At 47.1% G+C, this 22,246-nt stretch overlaps 1 protein-coding gene across 1 annotated transcript in view; it reads left to right on the top strand.

Annotated features, from left to right (window-relative positions):
* Window positions 1-2,152, top strand: part of IMPA2 (inositol monophosphatase 2) — a 47,042-nt gene extending 44,890 nt beyond the window's left edge. The window contains exons 7-8 of the mRNA XM_066353338.1: window positions 156-307; window positions 1,601-2,152. Coding sequence (XP_066209435.1) covers window positions 156-307; window positions 1,601-1,716 — 268 coding nt within the window. The 3' untranslated portion in view covers window positions 1,717-2,152. The remainder of the gene's footprint in view (window positions 1-155; window positions 308-1,600) is intronic.
* Window positions 2,153-22,246: the final 20,094 nt, after the last annotated feature.

The following is a 22,246-nucleotide window of genomic DNA, read 5'->3' on the forward strand; positions in this document are numbered from 1 at the left end:
AATTGTGAGTCTAGACCTTGGGAGCCCTGTGGCTCATTTTCCATGACTGTGCTTGCTCGGCAGAGGGGTGACCGGGTGAGGAAGCATGCACACAGTTCAAAAGCGGTCAGTCTGTGCACGGTGCCGCTCACCCTGCGCTGCTGTCTTTCCTCCAGGGTCCGAGTGATCGGGAGCTCCACCTTGGCACTGTGCCACCTGGCCGCGGGGGCTGCAGACGCCTATTACCAGTTTGGCCTGCACTGCTGGGACATGGCTGCTGCTACCGTCATCATCAGAGAAGCAGGAGGCATCGTGATAGACACCTCAGGTGAGCCTGTCTGCCCTTGGCTTGCCCTGAGTCCCTGGGATACAGTAGCCGGAAGGAGACGCGGTAACCTCAGGACTGAGTGTCCCTCACTACCTCGGTCTCTGCTGGTGAGAGGACATTGGAAAGCCGTGGTCCGGCACCTTCCCACCCGGTGCTGTAGGCGTGAAAGCAGACCCGCGGGTCAGACTACACGGCCAGGTAGGGGCAGCACCGCCACTTTGCATGAACGTGCATTCGGCAGTTTTCTGAGCCCACAATCCGATGAGCCTGGGGAAGCAGGCGTGGTGTTCCCCAGCTGACAGAGAGGAGGCTGGGGCCCCCACGGCCCTGCGGCTCCAGTTGGGTCAACACGGTGTACACCGCAAGTGCCCGTGAGGTTTCAGAATGCATCCAAAAGGTGACCTGCTGCCGCTTCAAGGTTATCACGGCCCAATGAGTGACCCCCTGGGCAAATGTGACGCCTCCTGGCTTCTCCGCCCTGCTATGTCCACTTGGCTTCAGGCAGACTGCTTGCTCCCCTAATGTGTAGGAACAACCAGTCAGAGGCCGGGAGTCCTTGTACACCCCATTCATCGTCTTCCAGCCGTTTAGTCCCAAGCCTATTAGCAGAAACACTGGGTTCCTTTTAACTATTAGACATGCACAGGGGGTCTTTTGTCATTTGATTTCTACTTTTCTCCTCCCTCTCCTTTGAAAGGCCTTAACTGAGCTACCAGAAAAGTATATGGATGAAGAGGGGCCAGCCTTAGTGGCAAGGCCAGCAGACATTTTCAGACTAAAAACGAGTCTGACGCTGGATTTCCCCCATGACCCCGCAGCCCTGCGTGTGTGCACAGAGGCTCAGCGAGGCCGTGAGTCCTGCCCTGCCCCCCGGGAGCACGCAGGGCTTCGTCGTTCGCCCCCAGGTGCCTGGTCCCCATAGCAGCTGCATCAGGCTGCCAGTCAGAAAGGCCAACTCCTGGGGCCTTGAGTGCCACCCATGCAGCGTGGAGGTTGAGGATGCTCTGACCAGTTATTGGAATCTCAGTCCTGCATATTAGGCCTCACCTGCATTCTCCCACGCAGCCTCTAGGACGGCGCTGGTCTGGCACCTCCACTCCCCTCACATCGGGGTGGGACAGCTGCTGGAAGCCATCACCCCCTCTCTGACCAGGCTCACCTCTGGGCCACACTGTGGTCTGGCCTCAAGCACAGCCTGAGAGCTTTGCCTGCCGTGAACTGCGCGTGCTGAGCTGTTACCTGGACTGTTCTGCCCTGCCCAGTAACCCGCTGCTCTCTCTTCTCTGTCCGCAGGCGGACCTCTCGACCTCATGGCTTGCAGAGTGGTTGCTGCAGGGACCCGAGAAATGGCTATGCTCATAGCTCAGGCCTTGCAAACGATTAACTATGGGCGGGATGATGAGAAGTGAAAGGGAGCAGAGGACAGAAACGTGACCCAAGGACTGGTTCTTCCTGGGAACGCTGAAGCTGGCAGCCGACCCCGAGGAGGAAGCTGCCTCGAGCAGCCGGCTGTCACATCCAGTTCCTGCGCTCTTACCCTCCCTGAGGGGAGGTGTTCTGCTGAAGTGTGGCTCTCTGGTTAATCCACATCTTTCCCTGGGATTTGGTGTTTAGCTGGCTTCTTTCTTTAATCCCATATAATCTTTATCAGGTTAGTGCAGGTGGTTCTATCAGGGCCAAAACCCAAATCTCATGACATACACATTGATAATTCAGTCTCGATTAATTTTTTTCCAGAATGCAAATCTCAGGTAATAAGGCTTTAGAACTGCTGATAAAGCGGACTTGTTCTCAGGCCCTCCCCCATGGTACTTAAGAATGCAATAAATCAAAGTATCAACGCTCTGCCTCTCTGCCTCCCTTCGTAAGTGTGCCTGTTTCTCCAAACAACAAGCAAAATCCACAGCTGGAGGTGCATTTAAGACTCTAATGGTGACTGTTAGGAGGCTAATACCAAGAGTGGGAAGTATTCTCCTTAGCCAGGGTCCCCCCCGAACCAAACCAGTTGATATAAAGTAAATCAAAGAATACACCTGATGCCTGGCCTGTGGTGGCGCAGTGGATAAAGCACCAGTCTGGAACGCTGAGGTCACCGGTTCAAAACCCTGGGCTTGTCTGGTCAAGGCACATATGGGAGTTGATGCTTCCTGCTCCTCCCCTCTGTTTCTCTCTCTTTCCCCTCTAAAAATGAATAAAGTCTTCAAAACAAATCTCATTAAAAAAAATGCACCTGATGAGGTGTCAGCCTGTTTCAACTTATCTTTGAGTTTCTACAGTACCAGAGGTGTTGATCCAGATAGACTTCGTGTTCAGCCAACAAGTAATCTAACGGAATTCTGTTACCTAAAACCACCCTCGCAGGAAAGCCCGGGAACTTCTGTGTGCAGCTGTGGCCTTAGCAGTGGGCTCAGCACTGGCTGCCAGAGTTAGGGTAAGGCTGATCACATGTTTGTTTGTGTAACTAAGCAAGGAAGAAGGGACTGTCCACATGTCACCCAGCAGAGGGGTTAGCATCTGCTGCTAAACTTCTTTTTGGTTGGTAGTTTAAGTTCAAGGGTGTGGGCCGATGTTGGGTTTTTGAGGCACTGTGAAGGGACGGTGGGACAGTAAGTACAGCAGGCACACTGTCCTTTCTTCCTCTGGCCGTCAAGACAAAGTTGGCCAAGCACTGAGGCCACTGACAGAACCTCCACATATAAAGGAGTAGCCAGCCTGACCAGGTGGTGGCGCAGTGGATAGAGCGTCCAACTGGGATGCGGAGGACCCAGGTTCAAGACCCCGAGGTCATCAGCTTGAGCCCAAGGTCGCTGGCTCGAGCAAGGGGTCACTCGGTCTGCTGTAGCCCCCCCCCCCCCGTAAAGGCACATATGAAAAAGCAATCAAAGAACAACTAAGGTGTCGCAACGAAAAACTAAATGATTGATGCTTCTCATCTCTCTCCGTTCCTGTCTGTCTGTCCCTCTCTATCCCTCTCTCTGACTCTGTCTCTGAAAAAAAAATAAAGGAGTAGCCAGAAGGTGTACATAGGGCTCCCTCGTAAATATCTGCATTTATGGACCCATTGGTTGGTGCAGAGGTGTTAGCATCATTCAACAAAAACTCAGATACTGTATTAGTACATACTGAAAGACCAGCTGAATGTGTGGGACTGACAGCAGGCCTATAAGTGGTCTGATTCACACTGGCTGCTCCACAGTCCTTCATATCTGTGTTCAGTAGATCCTATCACCCTCCCCCACCCGGAGTGGGGTTAAATTGAGGCGAGGAACGGATGTGGATTTAGTGTTTTAACTTTATAAAAGGGACCTGTGGAACAGTTTAGGCATACAGTGGCATTTGGGATTCCAGTGAAATTACTTACAGGGTGAGTGAGTAATGTACTTTTTGGTTTAATGTGACAAATACTGCAGTTAGTTAAGTTCCCTTCAGTCGCTGTTGTTTGTGAGATCCTAATGATAGTGTTGTCTTTCCAGGCATTAATAGAAAAAGCCAATAGCGAACAGGCAGGAGGGATAAAGTGTTCAGTGGAGAGGAAGATCTTGATCTGTAATCTTGGATGAACTGTCCACTTCTAGATATCTTCTGCTTCTGGTGGGGAACCTCTCTGGTCAATTTTAACTTCAGATCTCTGGCTGGTCTGCAGTTCAAAAGTCTGGAGTAGCCCTTTTCAGTTGACAGCTGTGGACCCAAGGTTAAGGTCCATGAGGTTTGACTGCCATCTGGTTACTGGGGAGAACCTGGTCTTCGTTCCTTCCGAGGAGATTCAAGGGCAGTCGTTCTTAGATGTTTCCAGAAGACCCACTTTCCGGGTTCTAAGTTGTGGAAGTCTCAATCTTCTGTAGGTGGATCATTGAAAGTTTCCTTTACCTGATGGAAAGACACTTTGGCATAATGCAGTAAAACTTGACAATATTGAGTCATATCAGTTTATGAGTACAGGAGACACATAAATGGTTCTATTGTCAAAGGCATAGGTCTTCCTATTACTATTTTGTAAGGTATTCATTTCTACTGTCCCATAGGTGTTGATCTAATTCCCATCAAAATCAGTGGTACAACTTTTGACTCAGGCAATCCAGTTGATTCTGTTAATCTAGCTAGCTTTAGTTTTAAGTTACCATTGTAACTTAAATTGACCAGATGACTGAGGATGGTAAGGATGATGGTAATGCCATTTTGTCAGCAGTGCCTTATTTAATTGTTTAATTATTTATCTGATGAAATGAGTTCTCCTCATTGGAGGTTTCTCTGAAGATATTCCATAAAGGAAATATTTTCTAAAATTTTCTTAGTCATGATTATGTCAACCTTTCTGCATGGGAAGGCTTAGTCCATCCTGAGAACATATTTACAAACCCATCGAGGAGGCAGTGAAATGCAGTCCACTTGTGCGGTCCATTTGTAGGTGTTCAGATGGCCCGCTAGGTGGTGGGAATGCTCTGATACCTTAATGATTCTTCCAGGTCTGGGTATTGGACAAATCAGATGTTGGTCATAAACCAATTTTGCAACCTGAGAGCAGTCAACTCACCGATATTTTTTCATAATTTGGATCATATTATCTGTGCTATGATGAGTTGTGGGATGTAGAGATTTTATTAATGGCATTTTTTTTTAAACAGGGACAGAGAGTCAGAGAGAGGGATAGATAGGGACAGACAGACGGGAACAGAGAGATGAGAAGCATCAATCATTAGTTTTTCGTTGCGCATTGTGACACCTTAGTTGTTCATTGATTGCTTTCTCATATGTGCCTTGACCGTGGGCCTTCAGCAGACCGAGTAACCCCTTGCTCGAGCCAGCAACCGTGGGTCCAAGCTGGTGAGCTTTTTTTTTTGCTCAAGCCAGAGAGCCCGTGCTCAAGCTGGCGACCTCAGGGTCTCGAACCTGGGTCCTCCGCATCCCAGTCCGACCCTCTATCCATTGCGCCATCGCCTGGTCAGGTTATTAATGGCATTTTTAAGGACTCAGGAGGCTGTCTGAGTCCTAAGTCCTCATTTAATGTAAAATTTACACCCTTGTTGGTCCCAACATTGTTATTCTAGCGCAGGTACCTGATTTGTCCTTTATATAAATTATAAATAATTTGGTTGGAATCAATCTTATGGAATTCATTCTAGTTACATACTGGGACAATCTTAGTGCTGGCTGATTTAGAAGGGAAGTCTAGAACATTTTCTTTGAAAAACAAGTTCTGTTTTTCTAGTATGAGCTTCAATTTTAATGATTGCAATTCAGGTAGGTAATAGAATGTCGGAGAGAAATTCATTTACCTGGAATCCACTGACTAGGTTTCCAGTGGGAGTGAGGAACTCTGTTTCTGTAACATACCAGTCGTGACCACCCTCAAGGCACGTCTGCTCTGAGAAGAAATGTTTCCTGCTTTCCCCCTGGGTGGCTGACCGGCCTGAGCAAGGGCCTGTGGTTCTGGTTGAGCAGACTTAAGTTGGGGAAAGGTGCCCCTTTCTCGAGTAGTTCATATGAAGTTGTCAGCATACCCTGCTTGATATTTCCCTTCTGCATTCTTAGCATCGGACCCCCAACAAAGCACATCCAATCTAGGTGTTCTGATGGTGTGTCCTGTAAGTCAATGCGAGGGGTTGATAACTGTGACACACATCTATCCAGTGATCTGCGCCATTGTCAGGCAAGGGTCATTGGGTAGCAGGGTTGAGCAAGTTGCAGTACTTAAAATGGAGGTTAAAGGTGAGAGGAGAAAGATCTCATAAGATGTTAGTTTACTTGCTGAAAAATGTAGCGTCTGATCGGGGTTTATAATAGACTCAACAGCATGAGGTCCTTGTGAGTACAAGGCATCTTCAGTCCCCGTCCAGCTGAGACTCCCACCAGTCTAGCTGCTGCAGCTGCTCAGGCCGAATGGGAGCCGAAGGAAGTTCTGTATCTGGTCTCCTCTGTGCTCTTGTGTTGAACTCCCAGAGCCTCGTTATCACACTTGTGGACAAATAGGTGAGAGGTGTCATATACTCGAGAGTCCTAGGGCTGAAGTTTGCTGCAGAGCTCATTTGAATTGACTAGGGTCTTGCTCAGGATTATCTTTCCACGGTAAGGGCTCTGGAATTGGGCTCCTATAAGCTCATATGGGGAGAGGCGATCAGAACAATTTGGAACCTGAGGTATACAGTATCCTGCAAATGCAAACAAACTCCTTAGTTGTTGTTTAGTTGTAGGTCTGGGGAAGTTCTGGATGACCTTTATTCTTGCAGATGTGAGAGGGAAATGCCTGCTCCAGCCCAATCCTGTCCTAGGTAGTAGGCCTTCTCTTTTGAGAGTTGGACTTTGTCCTTGGAGGCCTTATGGCCTTTTCAAGCTAATTATTGCCATGGGTAAATCTAATTCTGAGTCCTTCCTTATAGGGGAACAGAGCAATAAGTCATCTACATACTGAATGCACATAGAGTTCTTAGGGAACTGTAAGTTGTCAAGTCTTGATGTAAAACCTTCGAAAAAGAGCGTGGGGCTTCAGTGAATCCTTAAGGCAATACAGTCCAGGGTGGTTTTTTAATTTTTCCCAGTGAAGGCAAATTGATATTCTCCTTGTCGATTGTGATATTAAAGAAAGAGGAAAGATCCATCACTGGGAACCATTTAGAGTCTAGGTACATTCAGTAACAAGGTATTGGGTTTGGAACTAGAGGGAACCTGAGCATCACACTGTTGTCATTTGCATGAGCTCTGCATAAATCTCCAGCTCTGTTGGTTTTCTGATGGGTAAGATCGGAGTATTACAGGGACTAGGGCAGAGTTATAAATCCTGCGTAAGTCAGTCTTCCACAGTTAATGAGAGCCCTGGAGCAGCTTCTGATTTCAGTGAGTATCAGGCAGTTTAGGCAGGGCCATGAGTGATGTGTTTGGATTATGATGCGTTCAGCACCTTTAATTCTACCTGTCAGTTGAGGAAGGGGCCATAGGCATTCAGGCACTTCTGAGAAGCAGCCCTTCCCACTGAAGAGTCTCCATCTCATCGGCTCCTGCTTGCAGAGAGCAGGGCCACTCCAGTTAAGGTGGGTTAAGAAATTCTAAGATCATTTCTCCTGAGTTAAATTTTATATGACTCCTCAGCTTAGAAAGCAAATCTCGTTCTGACAGGTTTACAGGCCAGAGTCACACAGAAGGAAAGTATCGTTTCCCTAGTATCATTTAGACTAGTCTAGACACGGACACCCTTTCAGAAAATTTGCTTAGAAGCTCCCGCTGTGGAAACACTTGACTCGGAGGATTTGCTGTTTCATGAGACTGGGGATTAATGTAGATAAAGTGGCTCCAGTATCCACAGACGGTACAGGAGTCTCCGTTCACTTTTGTCTCAGTTTCCGCTGAGCACTGAGGGGCATCACAGGGGCAGGGGAATTACTGGAGGGTTCCCTAAAGCCCCATCGATGCTTATTGTTACTTCAGGAGTCAATTTTTAAGGACTTTTCCTGGTAGAAAACCATCTGGATTAATAGGTGGAGGTCTATTAAGCGATAGGTTCGGGAAGGGGCATTCCTTTTCCAGTGCCCTGGTGGTTGACAAGGGAGGCTGGCCCTTTGGAGACAGTATTCCGAAGTGGAGGGCCGGTAGGTTCTGGTCTGAACTGTGTTCATGGAGGTCCCTCAGCCCCTGGGGTTGTAACTGCAGGGCCTTAAGTTTATCGGCTTTTTATTTTTATCTTGCTGTAAAGTCTTTTTTCTTTCTTCAAAATGCTCAACTAGTGCTGTTAATTCAGCAAGAAGGGTGGCTTCCCAGTCCAGCTTGTGTCTTTGTGTGTGTGTGTGTGTGTGTGTGTGTGTGTGTGTGACAGAGACAGTCACTTCCCAGTCCAGCTTGTGTCTTTGTGTGTGTGTGTGTGTGTGTGTGTGTGTGTGTGTGTGTGACAGAGACAGTCAGAGAGAGGGACAGGTAGGGACAGACAGCCTGGAAAGAGATGAGAAGTATCAATTCTTTGTTGCGGCTCCTTAGTTGTTCATTAATTGCTTTCTCATGTGTGCCTTGACCGCAGGCCTTCAGCAGACCGAGTAACCCCTTGCTCAAGCCAGCAACCTTGGGTCCAAGCTGGTGAGCTTTTTGCTCAAACCAGATGAGCCAGATGAGCCAGCGGTCAAGCTGGCGACCTCAGGGTCTTGAACCCAGGTCCTCCACGTCCTAGTCTGACGCTCTATCCACTGTGCCACTATCTGGTCAGGCCCAGCTTGTGTCTCTTTATTGGTTACTGAGTTCAGGCTGAAGGCCACTAATGACTAAGGAAGTCAGGGTATTTCTGTGCTTGTACATAATAAAGAAGCGCAGTATGTCTAAAAACATTTCCAGTCTTGTAGTCTGAGACTGGTTCATCCTTTTTTTGTTTTCAAGATTGAATAATAGACCACTCAGCCCCTTGAGGAAACACCTTATTGATACTGCCAAGTCAGTCTCAGGCTGTTTTTCTCTGTATTCTGGGCCGTCCCGGGCAGAGCGGTGAGTATGTGGGTCTTCAGTATCACCCCCAGGGTCTTTCCATTTGGTGACTTCTGCCACCTGTTTTCAGGTAACTCATGGTCCTGAAATCATGAATGAATTGGTAGAGATCTGGGAGCCCTGGATTGTAAACTCTAATAAGAGTTCTAAAATTTTTATAAAATTTTTGAGAATTCTCTTTAGGGTTTGGAAAATCTGTGATGGTTGTAAGTTTATCCCTTTGAGCATGGAGATTAAGATAGTCACATCTGGTATCCAAGGCTGAGCACTTTAAAAGATGTTTGACATTAGCCCTGGCAGTTGGCTCAGTGATAGAGCGTCAGCCCAGGTGTGTGGAAGTCCTGGATTCGATTCCCAATCAGACCATCTGCTTCTCCACCCCTCCCCCACTCCTTTCTCTCTGTCTCTCTCTTCCTCTCCCACAGCCAAGGCTCCATTGGAGCAAAGTTGGCCCAGGCACTGAGAATGGCTCCATGGCCTCTGCCTCAGGCTCTAGAATGCCTCGGATTGCAACAGAGCGATGCCCCAGATAGGCAGAGCATCGCCCCCTGGTGGACATGCCGGGTGGATCCCAGTCGGGTGCGTGCGGGAGTCTGTCTCTCCGCCTCCCAGCTTCTCACTTCAGAAAAATACAAAAAAAGAAAGATGTTTGACCACTACCTCATCTTCAGAGAGAAAAGCAATTGGTAAAGGGATCAGTAGGTTTAGGCCATTTTGGGGGAAGGGGAGGTGCAGTCAGGGTCAAATCAGTGCACACTCAGATTCACCATCAGCTTGTTGCTTAAGCTTTTTGTTTGCCTTTTGTTAAAAAAATATTTTAAAGAAACAATTTTTGATTCATACTTTCTTAGAAGCTTCTGCATACCAATAAAAACTGTGTCCCATTGTTCTGGGGAAATTTGGACCCTTTCTACTCTAAAGCATCTTGTAAGTTCATCTAGGGTAAACATTCCCATGATGGCAGGTCACTCCCGGGGCTTTTGGAGTCTTCAGATCCTGCCTCTGACACCAGAACTGTTTAGAGGTAAACTGAGGCATAACTAAATTTTAGGAACTCATTTGAAAAAAACTGTATTTGAATCAGGCAGCACAAAACCAGAAGTGGTTAGACACTGTCTGTGGGAGAAAACCTTTATACAGAAAAAGGCAGAAGCAAAGTAAAAAAATATCAATTAGCTGTAGCTGAAAACCTAGTTGGCTGTTTGTGATCAGTTGTTCTTAGGTTTTGCTTTCATACTTTGACGTATTTACAGGCTTAAGTTTTGGTTTGCTTACATAGGTGCTGTGGCATTCAAGCCACCCCAGTCTAGTGGCTTCCTTGTTTCATTCATTTAACACGTTACTATTTAAAATTCAAGACAAGGGTCAGACTGAAGAAAAACTAGTAACTCAATCAAAAACAAACCTCTGAAATTGTTGTTTTGTGATCCACTTATTTAACAAAGAGAAACTGTCAAGTATTTTCTGGGCCTTATTTTTTTCCTCTGTAGGAAGTAGAATTATAAAAATACGAGCCTGACTGGTGGTGGCATAGTGGATAGAGCATCGACCTGGGATACTGAGGGCCCAGGTTTGAAACCCTGGTTTGAAACCCTCCAGTTTGATCACGGTGTCGCCAGCTTGACCATGGAATCCCATGGTCACTGGCTTGAGCAAGAGGTCACTGGTACAGCTGGAGCCCCTGGTCAAGGCACGTATGAGAAGCAATCAATAACTAGTGACACAACTACGAGTTGGTGCTTCTCATCTCTCTCCCTGCCTGCCTGTCTGTTTCTCTCTCTCTCTCTTTCCCTCCTGCAGCCATGGCTCAATTGGTTCAAGCGTATTGACCCCTGAGGATGGCTCCGTGGAGCCTCTGCCTCAGGCACTAAAAATTGCTCAGTTGCTATCATGGCCCGAGTGGGCAAAGCATCAGCCCCAGACGGGTTGCCGGTGGATCCTGGTCGGGGCACGTGCAGGAGTCTGTCTCACTATCTCCCCTCCTCTCACTTGAAAAAGAAGTAAAAAACAAAACAACTGACTGGAAGACCTGTCTCTCCTCCCGTGGCATCCTCTATCCACGCCCACCCTCCACCTGAAGGCCGACCAACTGCAGCAGCAGAAGGAGCACTGGCTCTGGGGTCCACGACGTGGTCCTAACCCAACTTCCTCCTGCCTGGCCTCATGCCACGGGTCCCACCCCCCAAGTTTGTTGAGGGGCTGTCTGAGGTGTGTGCCAGGAGCCACTGCCAGTGACACTCAGTGCATAACAGCTCCTCACCAGCACACAGCGCTGTCTCAGCTTCTCCTGGGGGCTGACAGCCAGGAGCACTCTGTGCCCAACAGCAGGACCTGGCTCCAAGCTCGGTGCACGTTCAGGACACTGTTCAACGGGTGTCCCACGGCTGCTTAATGAATAGAACGAATCTGACCAGCCAGAGATTAGCAAATAGTTTTCCCCTAAGTACTGTTTATGAAAATATGACATTAAAAGAATGTTTTGGCCTTGGCCGGTTGGCTCAGTGGTAGAGCATCGGCCTGGCATGCAGGAGTCCCGGGTTCGATTCCCGGCCAGGGCACACAGGAGAAGCGCCCATCGCTTCTCCACCCCTCCCCCTCTCCTTCCTCTCTGTCTCTCTCTTCCCCTCCGGCAGCCAAGGCTCCATTGGAGCAAAAGATGGCCTGGGCGCTGAGGATGGCTCTGTGGCCTCTGCCTCAGGTGCTAGAATGGCTCTGGTTGCAACAGAGCGACGCCCCAGATGGGCAGAGCGTCGCCCCCTGGTGGGCATGCTGGGTGGATCTCAGTCGGGCACATGCGGGAGTCTGTCTGACTGCCTCCCCGTTTCCAGCTTCAGAAAAAAAAAATGTTTTGTCTCCCCATGAACCCCAGTGGACTGGCACCTACTCCTGCCCAGTCTGTATCCTGTGTACCTGTCACACAGGAAGTGCACCAGCCCCCGCAGGCCTACCTCTGACCATCTGGCGGTTTTCAATTGGGTCACATTCTGGTGAGGAATGGCTTGCTGAGGGTGGGGACATTCGTGCCTTTGGAACCTTAGACTTTTTAAGGAGCCTGAGGAAATTCTTTCAAGTACTCACCTTACTCTGTGGGAGCAATTTCATGTGTTCCTATTTTGGGAGCTTCTAGAATCAGACAGGGAAGGCAGCAGCAGTACCCTTGGGAGTCCTGGGATTCTAATTGTGAAAAACACCTAATATTTTATTTTTGTGTGTGTGTGTATGTGTGTGTGCATGCATGTGTGCCTGTGCACACCTGTACATGCATGTTATCTGTTACAAGCCATGTTCAAGTTAATTTGGGGCAACTAAAATATGTAAGCACTTAGCTAAGGCTTACTGAATGAAGTTAGTTTTTAACAAATTTTGAAGGTTAGTGATATAAATGGAAAACCATTATTCCTGCTGAGGCAATGAGTGTGTAGATTCCTGGTGGGGGAGTGAGCAGGACAGGGCTCAGACTGACGGGGAACAACTGACCAAGAGGAAACTTGTGTTATAAATAGTTATGTAAGGAAATGGGACAGGTGGTCAGTTTAATTCTCTAAATTGTATGATTTTGGAGAGGCTAACAATAGGAAAAGATTACAATTACTACTTGTATTTTAAACTGCTCAAGTGAGTCTCTTCCTAAACTTTTCTTCACCCTGTTGAACCTCCCCACATCTTCGCAGAACAGGTTTCTCTCTCCAGGTGCTCGAAGGAGTTAAGTAGACACTTAATGACTTGGATGTGAAACCCCAAAGATGTGAGCTTCAAGAGCTGTAAAAAAAAAGGGGGGGGGGTTTCCATTGCCTTAATAAAGAACCTGGTTAATGTCTTATACCTCAACAGACTTTAGATATTTATCTATGAGACCATCAGTTTATACAGAAATGCCAGGGGTAAAAATAAATTGTATTAATATGTTAGGAATCCATGCTCAAAATAAAGTTGTCCCACTGTCCTTAAAGTGATTGTGTCCATATGAAATATATGTAAAGGCAGTTGTTAATAAAAGCAAGCAGAAGACCTCTGCTCTCTGGATTTTCCAAGCTTTCTGAAATGCTTGGAACAATGCATTCTAACCATGCAGTTAGAACAACCACGGTGTTCACAGCACTTTTACCACTGGGTTCAGTGTGGATGGCGCTGGACGTTTGGTACCCTGACAGTGCTAATTTAAAAACATTTTTCCTCTATCACTTTCATAATCTATAGCAGGGGTCGGGAACCTTTTTTGGCTGAGAGAGCCAGCAGGGCCCCGGAGAGGCTCTTTCTTTGAAGGAAACCTCCATACAACATTTAGGAACTTTTTAAAAGATATTACATAATTAATAGCATTACTCTTCACAGTATATTTTGAAGAACGTAAGGAATTTCTGGTGCACTTGCATATACACTCAGAAGAGTTGTTAGAGTGTATTCTGAGAAAAATAACAACTTGCAAATCTAAGCTTAAAAGAATAATCAGAGAAATGCCACATATTTTAAAATGTAATTCTGTGAGAGCCATACAACGACCCGTGTACGTTATGCATTATCCAATAAAAATTTGGTGGTGTCCTGGAGGACAGCTGTGATTGGCTCCAGCCACCCACAACCATGAACATGAGCGGTAGGAAATGAATGGATTGTAATACATGAGAATGTTTTATAGTTTTAACGTTATTATTTTTTTATTAAAGATTTGTGTGCAAGCCAGATGCAGCCATCAAAAGAGCCACATCTGGCTCGCGAGCCATAGGTTCCCAACCCCTGATCCACAGGCTGTAATTACATGCACACACAGACCGGCTTGAGCCGTTTTATAGACTGCTGTGAGGAACCAGCCCCTGACTTGAGACACCATTAAAATGAAGTGAAAGAGGGCCTTCTGTGAGCCTACACATATCAGCAGGAAAAAAACAGAAACTTAAAGAAAAGCAATACCAAAATATAAAGACATATGTTATTTTGAACATAAATTATCTTTTAGGCAAACATTTGCAACTTTGAAAACATTGATGTGCATTATTAGACATAAATTTTTAATGCTTAAAGATTCGAGGGAAAATGTACTGAAGTGTGGGTAGCATCCTGGACAAGGATCAGGATTCCAGCTCTGTGTTCAAGTCCCGGCTCCACTAATCAGCCATATGACCTTGGGAAATTGTTCAAGGGCCTGGAGCTGCCCAGGCCTCCTTCCAGATTCTGGTCCCTCAGTCTGAGAAGCCGGCCAGTGCCCTGCCTCCCAAAGCCCCGGCGGGAAGAGAAAGGAGGCGTATGTTTTCCAGCCATGAGAGTAAAGACACCTTGTTTTTAACTAATTCTGGGGGTTGGTTTGTCTGTTTGTTTGGGCACACACCCAAAGGTTCACTCTGGAGTGAGCTCTGTGTCTTATCACAGTTTTTTGTCTTTGAATAAACAGAGCTTGTCCAGACTCTGACCACCTTGGAGAAAACCCAGACCCCTCCAGTGCTCCGTCCTCGTGGTGTTTCCAAGCTCCTTACTAGTTCCAAAAGCAAGTTACTGTCAGCTTTGAGGAGACTAGGTTTCCTTTCATCTCATGAAATTGCTTGATCTGTCATTTTATTGCTTTGTCTGTATCCATTTTGTTCAATGGGGCTTTTTAATAAATGGTATGGATTCTTTTTCTTTTTGAGAGAGAGTGAGAGACAGGAACATTGAGCTATCCCTGTATGTGCCCTGACTGGGGATCGAACCTGCAACCTTGTTTCCAGATGACACTTAACCAACTGAGCTAACTGGCCAGCGCCACTGTGGATTCAGATTGCTGATTATCCTTTTAAGCTTAGATTTGCAAGTTGTTATTTTTCTCAGAATACACTCTAACAACTCTCCTGAGTGTATATGCAAGTGCACCAGAAATTCCTTACGTTCTTCACAATATACTGTGAAGAGTAATGCTATTAATCATGTAATATCTTTTAAAAAGTTCTTGAATGTCTGATGGAGGTTTCCCTCAAAGAAAGAGCCCCTCCAGGGCCCTGACGGCAGGAGCCACCCTGAGGACGCAGCAGAAAGGTCGGACGTCTCACCCCCTTCGTGTGTTTGCATGGGCTCATTTGCTGACAGCCTGAAGCTGACCCTAGCAAGCTTGTGGCCTGCACGGTACCTCTGTCCCTTCAGGGGCAGACAAGGCCCTCGGCAGCCAGGGCAAAGGGCACCGCCCGCCGTGGAACCTGGAGGCCCCGGTGCCCGGTCCAAGATGAGTCTCCCGGAAACCAGATGCGCAGCTTCCTGTGTGATCTTCAGAGTCAGCCGACTGCTCACCATACTTTGACATTTTGTAAACTAACGTTTACAATCATCTTTGATGATTCTATTCACTCAGAATTCCTCTCGCAGTCTCCCAAATGCTTTGTTTTTGTCCTGATTTTTCCCCATTTATTTCAACAGCTTTACTCAAAGCATCATCTGCACCAGAGGTGTCAAATGTTTCAGTGTCTTTATAACGTAACCTCAAGTAAAAGGTAAAACATTTGCCCTAGTACATCACTAGATGTCACTAAGTGTCATCCAAACAGCTAGGATTTAGAAGACAAAGATTCGGGTCCCAGATTGAAGTAGCCGTGTGACCTGAGGAAGCCCCTTTACCTGCCAGTCTCTGGTGGAACGTGGGGCACGGAGCCTGTCCAAGCGCCTCCAGTGCTGTTAGATGTCACAGGACAGTGTGTTCAAGTATGAAGAGCCGTGCAATGTGGGTGATTTTTTTTATAATTAATGTTATTTAAGAGTGAAAAGTTCGTGGTATTTTTTATAGCCAAATATGGCTCAGCAGTTGTCAATAACTGGAAATGTTTAGTCAGATTATACCACAGCTCAGACAGGCTCTGCCTGATTTATTACACCATTTATAATCAGTTCCGTGGTTATTCTGCAATCGAGACTTTAAGCCACCACAGAAAATACCTCCCGTAGCTTCCCTCAATAGTAACCACACTGAAGTATGCAACACATTTTAACCATCATGCTGTTTTCCATGGAGGCAAGGTTTAAATAGAACAGATCGTTTAAAGTATAAGCACAAACCAAATCAATGGTCTAAACACTTGGGTGATTTTCAGAAGCACCGGGCCCTTTAAATCGATGTTTTGGGCTCCCAGGAGAAGGTAGGAAGTTCAGGGGCTGTGCACGTGGGTACCACTTATCAGCTGAGTGAACCTGAGCTCCTCGTGGGACCTCGACGGGCCTCTGCGAATGGGTTAAACTGTGCTCCTCCCAGGGCCAGGCAGGGTAAGGAACAGTGTGTGCAGGCGTGCCTGCAGCAGACACGTGGCCGAGACAGAAAGATTGCAGGAGCCAGAACAGAGGGCCGAGGGCAAGGGCTGCTCCCCAGCGCTCAGGCCTCCGGCTCCCAGGCTGCGTTAGGCTTCCTCCCCACTGGTGAAGACCTCAGGTGGAGTGCAGCTCAGTCACCTCATAGAGGTCCCTGGAAAGGACCTAGGAGGACAGAAGTGTAGGTGTCCTAATAGGTACATCTCAGCCAGGTGCCCAGGCCAGATTCGCCAAAACACTGAGGAGCCACGTGGCTTGCTGGTGTTAGCCTCGACCTGTCCCCTCTGGTGCCACTCAGACACCGCGCTGGGACTGAGCCAAAACAAGCTGAGTGAAAGAGAAACAAATGACAGGAAATGAAAGATGAGGACCTGGTATAGGAAAAGGCGATGACTGCAAAGAGACCCAAAATGGCAGGTTCAGAAGCAGGCAGGCTCGAACCATCCAGAGCCCATGGAAGCAGGTGGGGCAGGACCACCATCACTGAGTGACCCGAGAGGCCAGAATAACCTAAGCCTGCAGTTCAGACGAAGAGAGAACAGTGAGAGTGGAGGAGGAGGAGCAAGTGTGGGCGCCCCGGGACCTGCCTCTGGTCTCAGAGACGGGAGAGGTTTCTGGATGGGAAACAGAATGTACAAATTCATGTACTAGAAGCCACAGAGCTCCCTAGAGGACGACATTCTCCTTGGGCTCTAGGAGGGCAGAGGTTCCTGTTTGTGACTGTTCACGAGGCCCCTGCCCTCCAAGACCACAGCACCCTGTCCAGTGCCTGGTGCCAGGGAGGTCAACTGGAGAGGGCTGGGCCGAAGCAGGGCTGGCACGGACATGAGTCTTCTCCAAGCCAAGGAGGTCGCTGACTTCCTGTGCCAGCTAGGCCCTGCGGCACGGGAAGGCTGGGGCGCTATCTCGCTATCCAGGGCAGAGGTCCTGGGGCCACCCTGCGATGTTCCAGCTGAGGCGTGGGGACCAGAGACGTCGGGGCCCAGACACACTTCAGCAGAAGTTGGAGGCTGAAACCCAAACAAGGACTAAAGGGTTTTCCATCATCCTAACCCGGTGGTTCTCAAACATTTTGAAGTTGGGGCGCATTTAAAATCCTACCAATAATTGTAGGCGCACTATATACAAATTTCTGAGAAATATGTTATAATAATTAAGTCAAATATTAAAGAAAAAAAAGTCCAAGCGTGATTTTATGGTAATTAAATGAAATAAATATGACAAGATTAAATTTATTCTGATATTAAAAACATTTTTATGTTACATTTTTTGAGTTATGCTTTTTAGAATTCATAAAAAAGAGGGGTTAAATTAAAAATGACAAAAAGTTATCTTTTTATATATATATAGATACATTCTTAGTAAGATTTAGTAAATTCAGCAGGTCCCAGTGTGAATGTGTTGTTCTTTTTTTTTTTTCATTTTTCCGAAGCTGGAAACAGAGAGGCAGTCAGACAGACTCCTGCATGCGCCCGACTGGGATCCACCCAGCATGCCCACCAGCGGGTGATGCTCTGCCCCTCTGGGGCATTGCTCTGTTGCATCCAGAGCCATTCTAGCGCCTGAGGCAGAGGCCACAGAGCCATCCCCAGCGCCCAGGCCATCTTTGCTCCAATGGAGCCTCGGCTGCGGGAGGGGAAGAGAGAGACAGAGAGGAAGGAGAGGGGGAGGGTTGGAGAAGCAGATGGGCGCTTCTCCTGTGTGCCCTGACTGGGAATCGAACCTGGGACTCCTGCACATCAGGCCAACGCTCTACCGCTGAGCCAACCGGCCAGGGCCGTGTTGTTTTTTCATTCTTGTGTTTATGAGAAACATGAGCCTGGTATGTCTTAGCGATTTCTTCAAAGTTTGGGCATATATTTGAAAGGCAAACTCTCATTTCCTCGTCAATACTTTGAAGAATTTTTCTCTTTTTACTTTTAATTGTATTGAGGGTAGAAAATCCTAATTCACATAAATAGGATGTTGAAAATTGTAGTAAAATGTTCACTTTTTAAGATATTGCCACATATTCTTCTTTTATAGAAATCCAAATGGCTTCAAGAGACAGTTCCTTATGTTTAATCATCAATCCAAAACCCCCACTATACATATCATCTTAACTTTACACCAAACAAAGGATAGAAGAAACTTGCCTCCAGTCTTTCCAGGGAACATGGGGGATAGTGTAAACAATCCAGCACCACAGCTTAACTGCCTTTTGCAACCTAATCAGGCAAGTGAGGTGGGGGTTTGGGCAGACTGTCAGCTTACAGCCAATTCCCCACACCTCTGTCCCCCCAAAATCTAAACTCCAAAAACCCTGTTGGATTTTTGGTTCCCAACAGGCACATATTTCTCTGGAATACCATAAAGCGCACCTGGAAATCTTCTAGGGCGCACCAGTGCGCCCTGGCGCACACTTTGAGAACCACTGTCCTAACCCTTCTTGAGATGGCTTTCGGTGAACCTGGTCCAGATGCCAGATGTTTATGGTGCTTGGTCAGCATGGGGTGAAAAGTGAGGTGCCCCAGGGGACCGGAGGAGATAGAGGACATGCCTTTGATGAATCAGACCCTGTTTTGAACCCGTTGGCCATCTAGATCAAGGGATCGGAGATGAGATCACACACTACTTGACCTGAACAATTCATGGCCTTGCATGTTATCCTTCTTCCCCAAGGTTCATACCTTAAAGTTAGTGACTGGTGGGACCTGGAGAACAGAGGCCAGGCCATTTACTTGTGTAGAAGGTTGAACTAGGTGATTCCTAAGCCTCCACCCTCTAAGATTCCATTGTTCAGTGGGATAAGCCCTAATGTCCAGGAGACATTGTTAAAGCCCCACTTACTGTGTGGGTAGATGTAGCATATGACTCTGCTGAACAGAAATAACCCTACTGCATGATTGATAAACCAGTCACGCTGCACCGACCACCTACCCGACAGCTCCCTTTCCACTCACTTAAAAGTTGTTACAACCAGCTCTCCAGTAGTGCACTCGTACGTATTCATGACGAAGATGCTCTCCAGGTTCTCAGCATGAAGCAAGAACTGGTTCGCTTTGTGCCCAGGGCCCTCTGAGCCTGCCCAGTGTCATCATCACAGCCCGACCCTTCTGAATGATACCATGTCCCTCCCAGCCATGCAGCACTCCCAGTTCCCTCCACTGCATCCCTGGGGCCAGCCGCCCTCTCTGACCCCACCGGGAATGCCCTGGGCCTGATTCTTCACCCAACCCCTCCCTGCCACCCTCCCAGACAGATTCACAATCACTTCCTCCAGAAGGCCTAGCCCCGTGCTGTAATATTGTCCCCTGTAGCATCCCCCCCTGTCGGTGTGGCCTTCAGATCTTCTGGGATTCTGATTCTCCACTGTGCCAGCACTAAGGTACTCAGGTGAGTCTCCCATGGCCCTTACGTCACATGGCCTATGACCCCTCCGCCGACCCCCACTTCCCCAAGCTTTCCTACCTCGGGCCAGCCTGCCTGTGAGTCATTGTCACTCCCCCAGCAGGAAGGTCCATTTCGCTGAAAGGATGTGTGGACAGTGCGCCCATTGTAAGCCCCCCACGTGGTTAGCCCAGTGATAGCAAAGACGGCTGCAAGTAGCCTCCAGCGCCCAAGGGGTGTCTCCACATGGTCACACTTCAACCCTTGGTCCACCAAAGTTTTTGAATGGCGAGCTACACCTCTCCCTCCAGACCAGCCAGCCGGCTGCGCACCTGCACTGCCCAGGCGTTAGTCCCGGGAGAGCTGCCGTGTCACCACCTTCCGGAGCCCTGGGCTGCGAGGGGTCAGGCAGACGCAACCTCTGCACCAGCCACGGAGCAGTAACTTCTGCGAACTGACGTCCTGGGCCAATTTCCCCGGAGAGGAACATCGCTCTGGGGAAACTGGCCCAGCCTCACCCCTAGGGCGATTCTCTGCACCCCTGGGTTCGACCCCGTGCTCCCAGCTGCCCCCAAAAGCGGGCAGCGCGCCGCCTGCTGTCCACGTTGACGAACTGCCACCAGGGCTCTCAGATGTTGGTGTCTGCCAAAGACAAACCAGGCAGAGAAAGACAAGGACCATATAATCTCACTTCCATGTGGAATCTAATGGACAAAGTAAAGTGAGGAACAAAGTAGAAACGAGGCATGGATACACGGAACAGACCGGCAGCTGTCAGAGGGGAGCTGGTTTGGGGAACTGAACCATAGAAAGGAAAGGGATTGAGCAACATATATTCTATATTCTATTTATATATATAATGTACATATATTATGTACATATATTTAAAAACCTCAGACACAGCAGTGTGGTGATAGCTAGAGGGAAGGGGTGGGGTAGGTGTGGGTGGGCAAAGGTGGGGGAATGGAGACAGCAAGAGTCTGCTTGGGGTGATGGGCCCACCATGCAGAGTGCAGGCTTTTTTTGAATTGTACACTTGAAACCTGTACCCCAATAAATTCATTAAATTTAAAAAAAGTCTAAGATCATAGTTTATCCTGAGCCATAGTGTGTGATCTTAGATTGTTTGTCCCTAGAGCAGTGGTGGGGTTCAAATAATTTAACAACCAGTTCTCTGACCTAATGACTGTTTTAAGTATAAAAAGGGTACACCGAAAGGTAGTTTATTAATAATTTCGGGCATTTAATACTTAAATAAGAACAATAAAAGAGGTACACACAACTAGATTTTAAGAAAGAGTTTTAAAATATTAATGAAAACATATTAAATAATACCTGACCAAAAAAACAATAAACCTGTTATTTAAGATATTTCCATATTGCTTCTTGATTGGCGTCCTCGCTTGCAATTTTGTTCACCTATGGACGTAATGAACATCACTACGGGTGGTTAGAATACGCTGTTCGCAGATGAATGTTAAAAAAGAGTAAGGAATGTAAATTTGTGATTTCCACATTGGGCGGCTGCCCAGGTGCCCACCTTAGAGAGAACCCTGGTTACAAGTGTCATTTTAACCGGTTTGCTGAACTCAACAAAAAATTAGGTATCGGTTCTACTGCACTTGTGCGAACCAGCTGGGTCCCACCACTGCCCTGGAAGCAGGGAGGTCTTAGCTGTGGTCCTCTTGTGTCCACGATTGCGTGGGCACAGGATTTAGGAGTCATGTCAGAGTAAATGCTGTTATTCCCTGTAATGTAGAGAATAATGTATAACAAAAAGTCAACGTAGTTCACGGCCAAAGTAAAAATATGTAAAACTTAAGTCCAATAATAAAAAGGACATAATTGACCTAGCCCGTTCAGAGTTTAATCAAGTTTTTGACAAGAGGGGTTTTCGTTTTTGTTTTATTTGGGGTTTTTTGTTCCTTTAGGAAAGCCATGTAATGATTTTTAGTTCAATTTAAGATGTAATTGGAATTATACTTCTGAAAACTAATGTGCAGTTTTATGATGGTAAAGAATGTTGCTGATAAAGTGTTTCAAGGACAGGGACACGGCTTTTATTTTTCGGACATCTTCCGAGAGTACTAGAAAAAAATCTTAATTTAACATGCTAATAATAATTTATTTAATATATCTCAACAACATCACTTATGAGCTATGTGAGACATTGGGTAGGATCCTTGTATTCTCTGTACCTCAGTTTCATTGTCTTTAAAATAAGGAGTAAGTGTAGCTACTCATAGGGTAAGGAGGAAACAAGATATATAAGCAAAGCTCTCTGTTCCACTTCCGATATTGAAATGTCTGTTCTTATTTTCACATTTATAATAGTTTCTGAGCTCCATGCACAAGTTACTCATAATAAGACATGATTCCTGTCTTAAGAAAGTTTAAAGTTTGAAGCAGAGGGAGTTAAACATGTACACAAACAGGTATCTAAGGTTATAAATCAGGGGTCCCCAAACTACGGCCAGCGGGCCGCATGCGGCCCCCTGAGGCCCCCTGAGGCCATTTATCCGGCCCCCGCCGCACTTCCGGAAGGGGCACCTCTTTCATTGGTGGTCAGTGAGAGGAGCACATTGACCATCTCATTAGCCAAAAGCAGGCCCATAGTTCCCATTGAAATACTGGTCAGATTGTTGATTTAAATTTACTTGTTCTTTATTTTAAATATTGTATTTGTTCCCATTTTGTTTTTTTACTTTAAAATAAGATATGTGCAGTGTGCATAGGGATTTGTTCATAGTTGTTGTTTTTTATAGTCTGGCCCTCCAACGGTCTGAGGGACAGTGAACTGGCCCCCTGTGTAAAAAGTTTGGGGACCCCTGTTATAAATGATCAGTGCCATAAACACAT

This window comes from Saccopteryx leptura, chromosome 11 (assembly GCF_036850995.1).
Source record: "Saccopteryx leptura isolate mSacLep1 chromosome 11, mSacLep1_pri_phased_curated, whole genome shotgun sequence".
NCBI classification, from domain to species: Eukaryota; Metazoa; Chordata; class Mammalia; order Chiroptera; family Emballonuridae; genus Saccopteryx; species Saccopteryx leptura.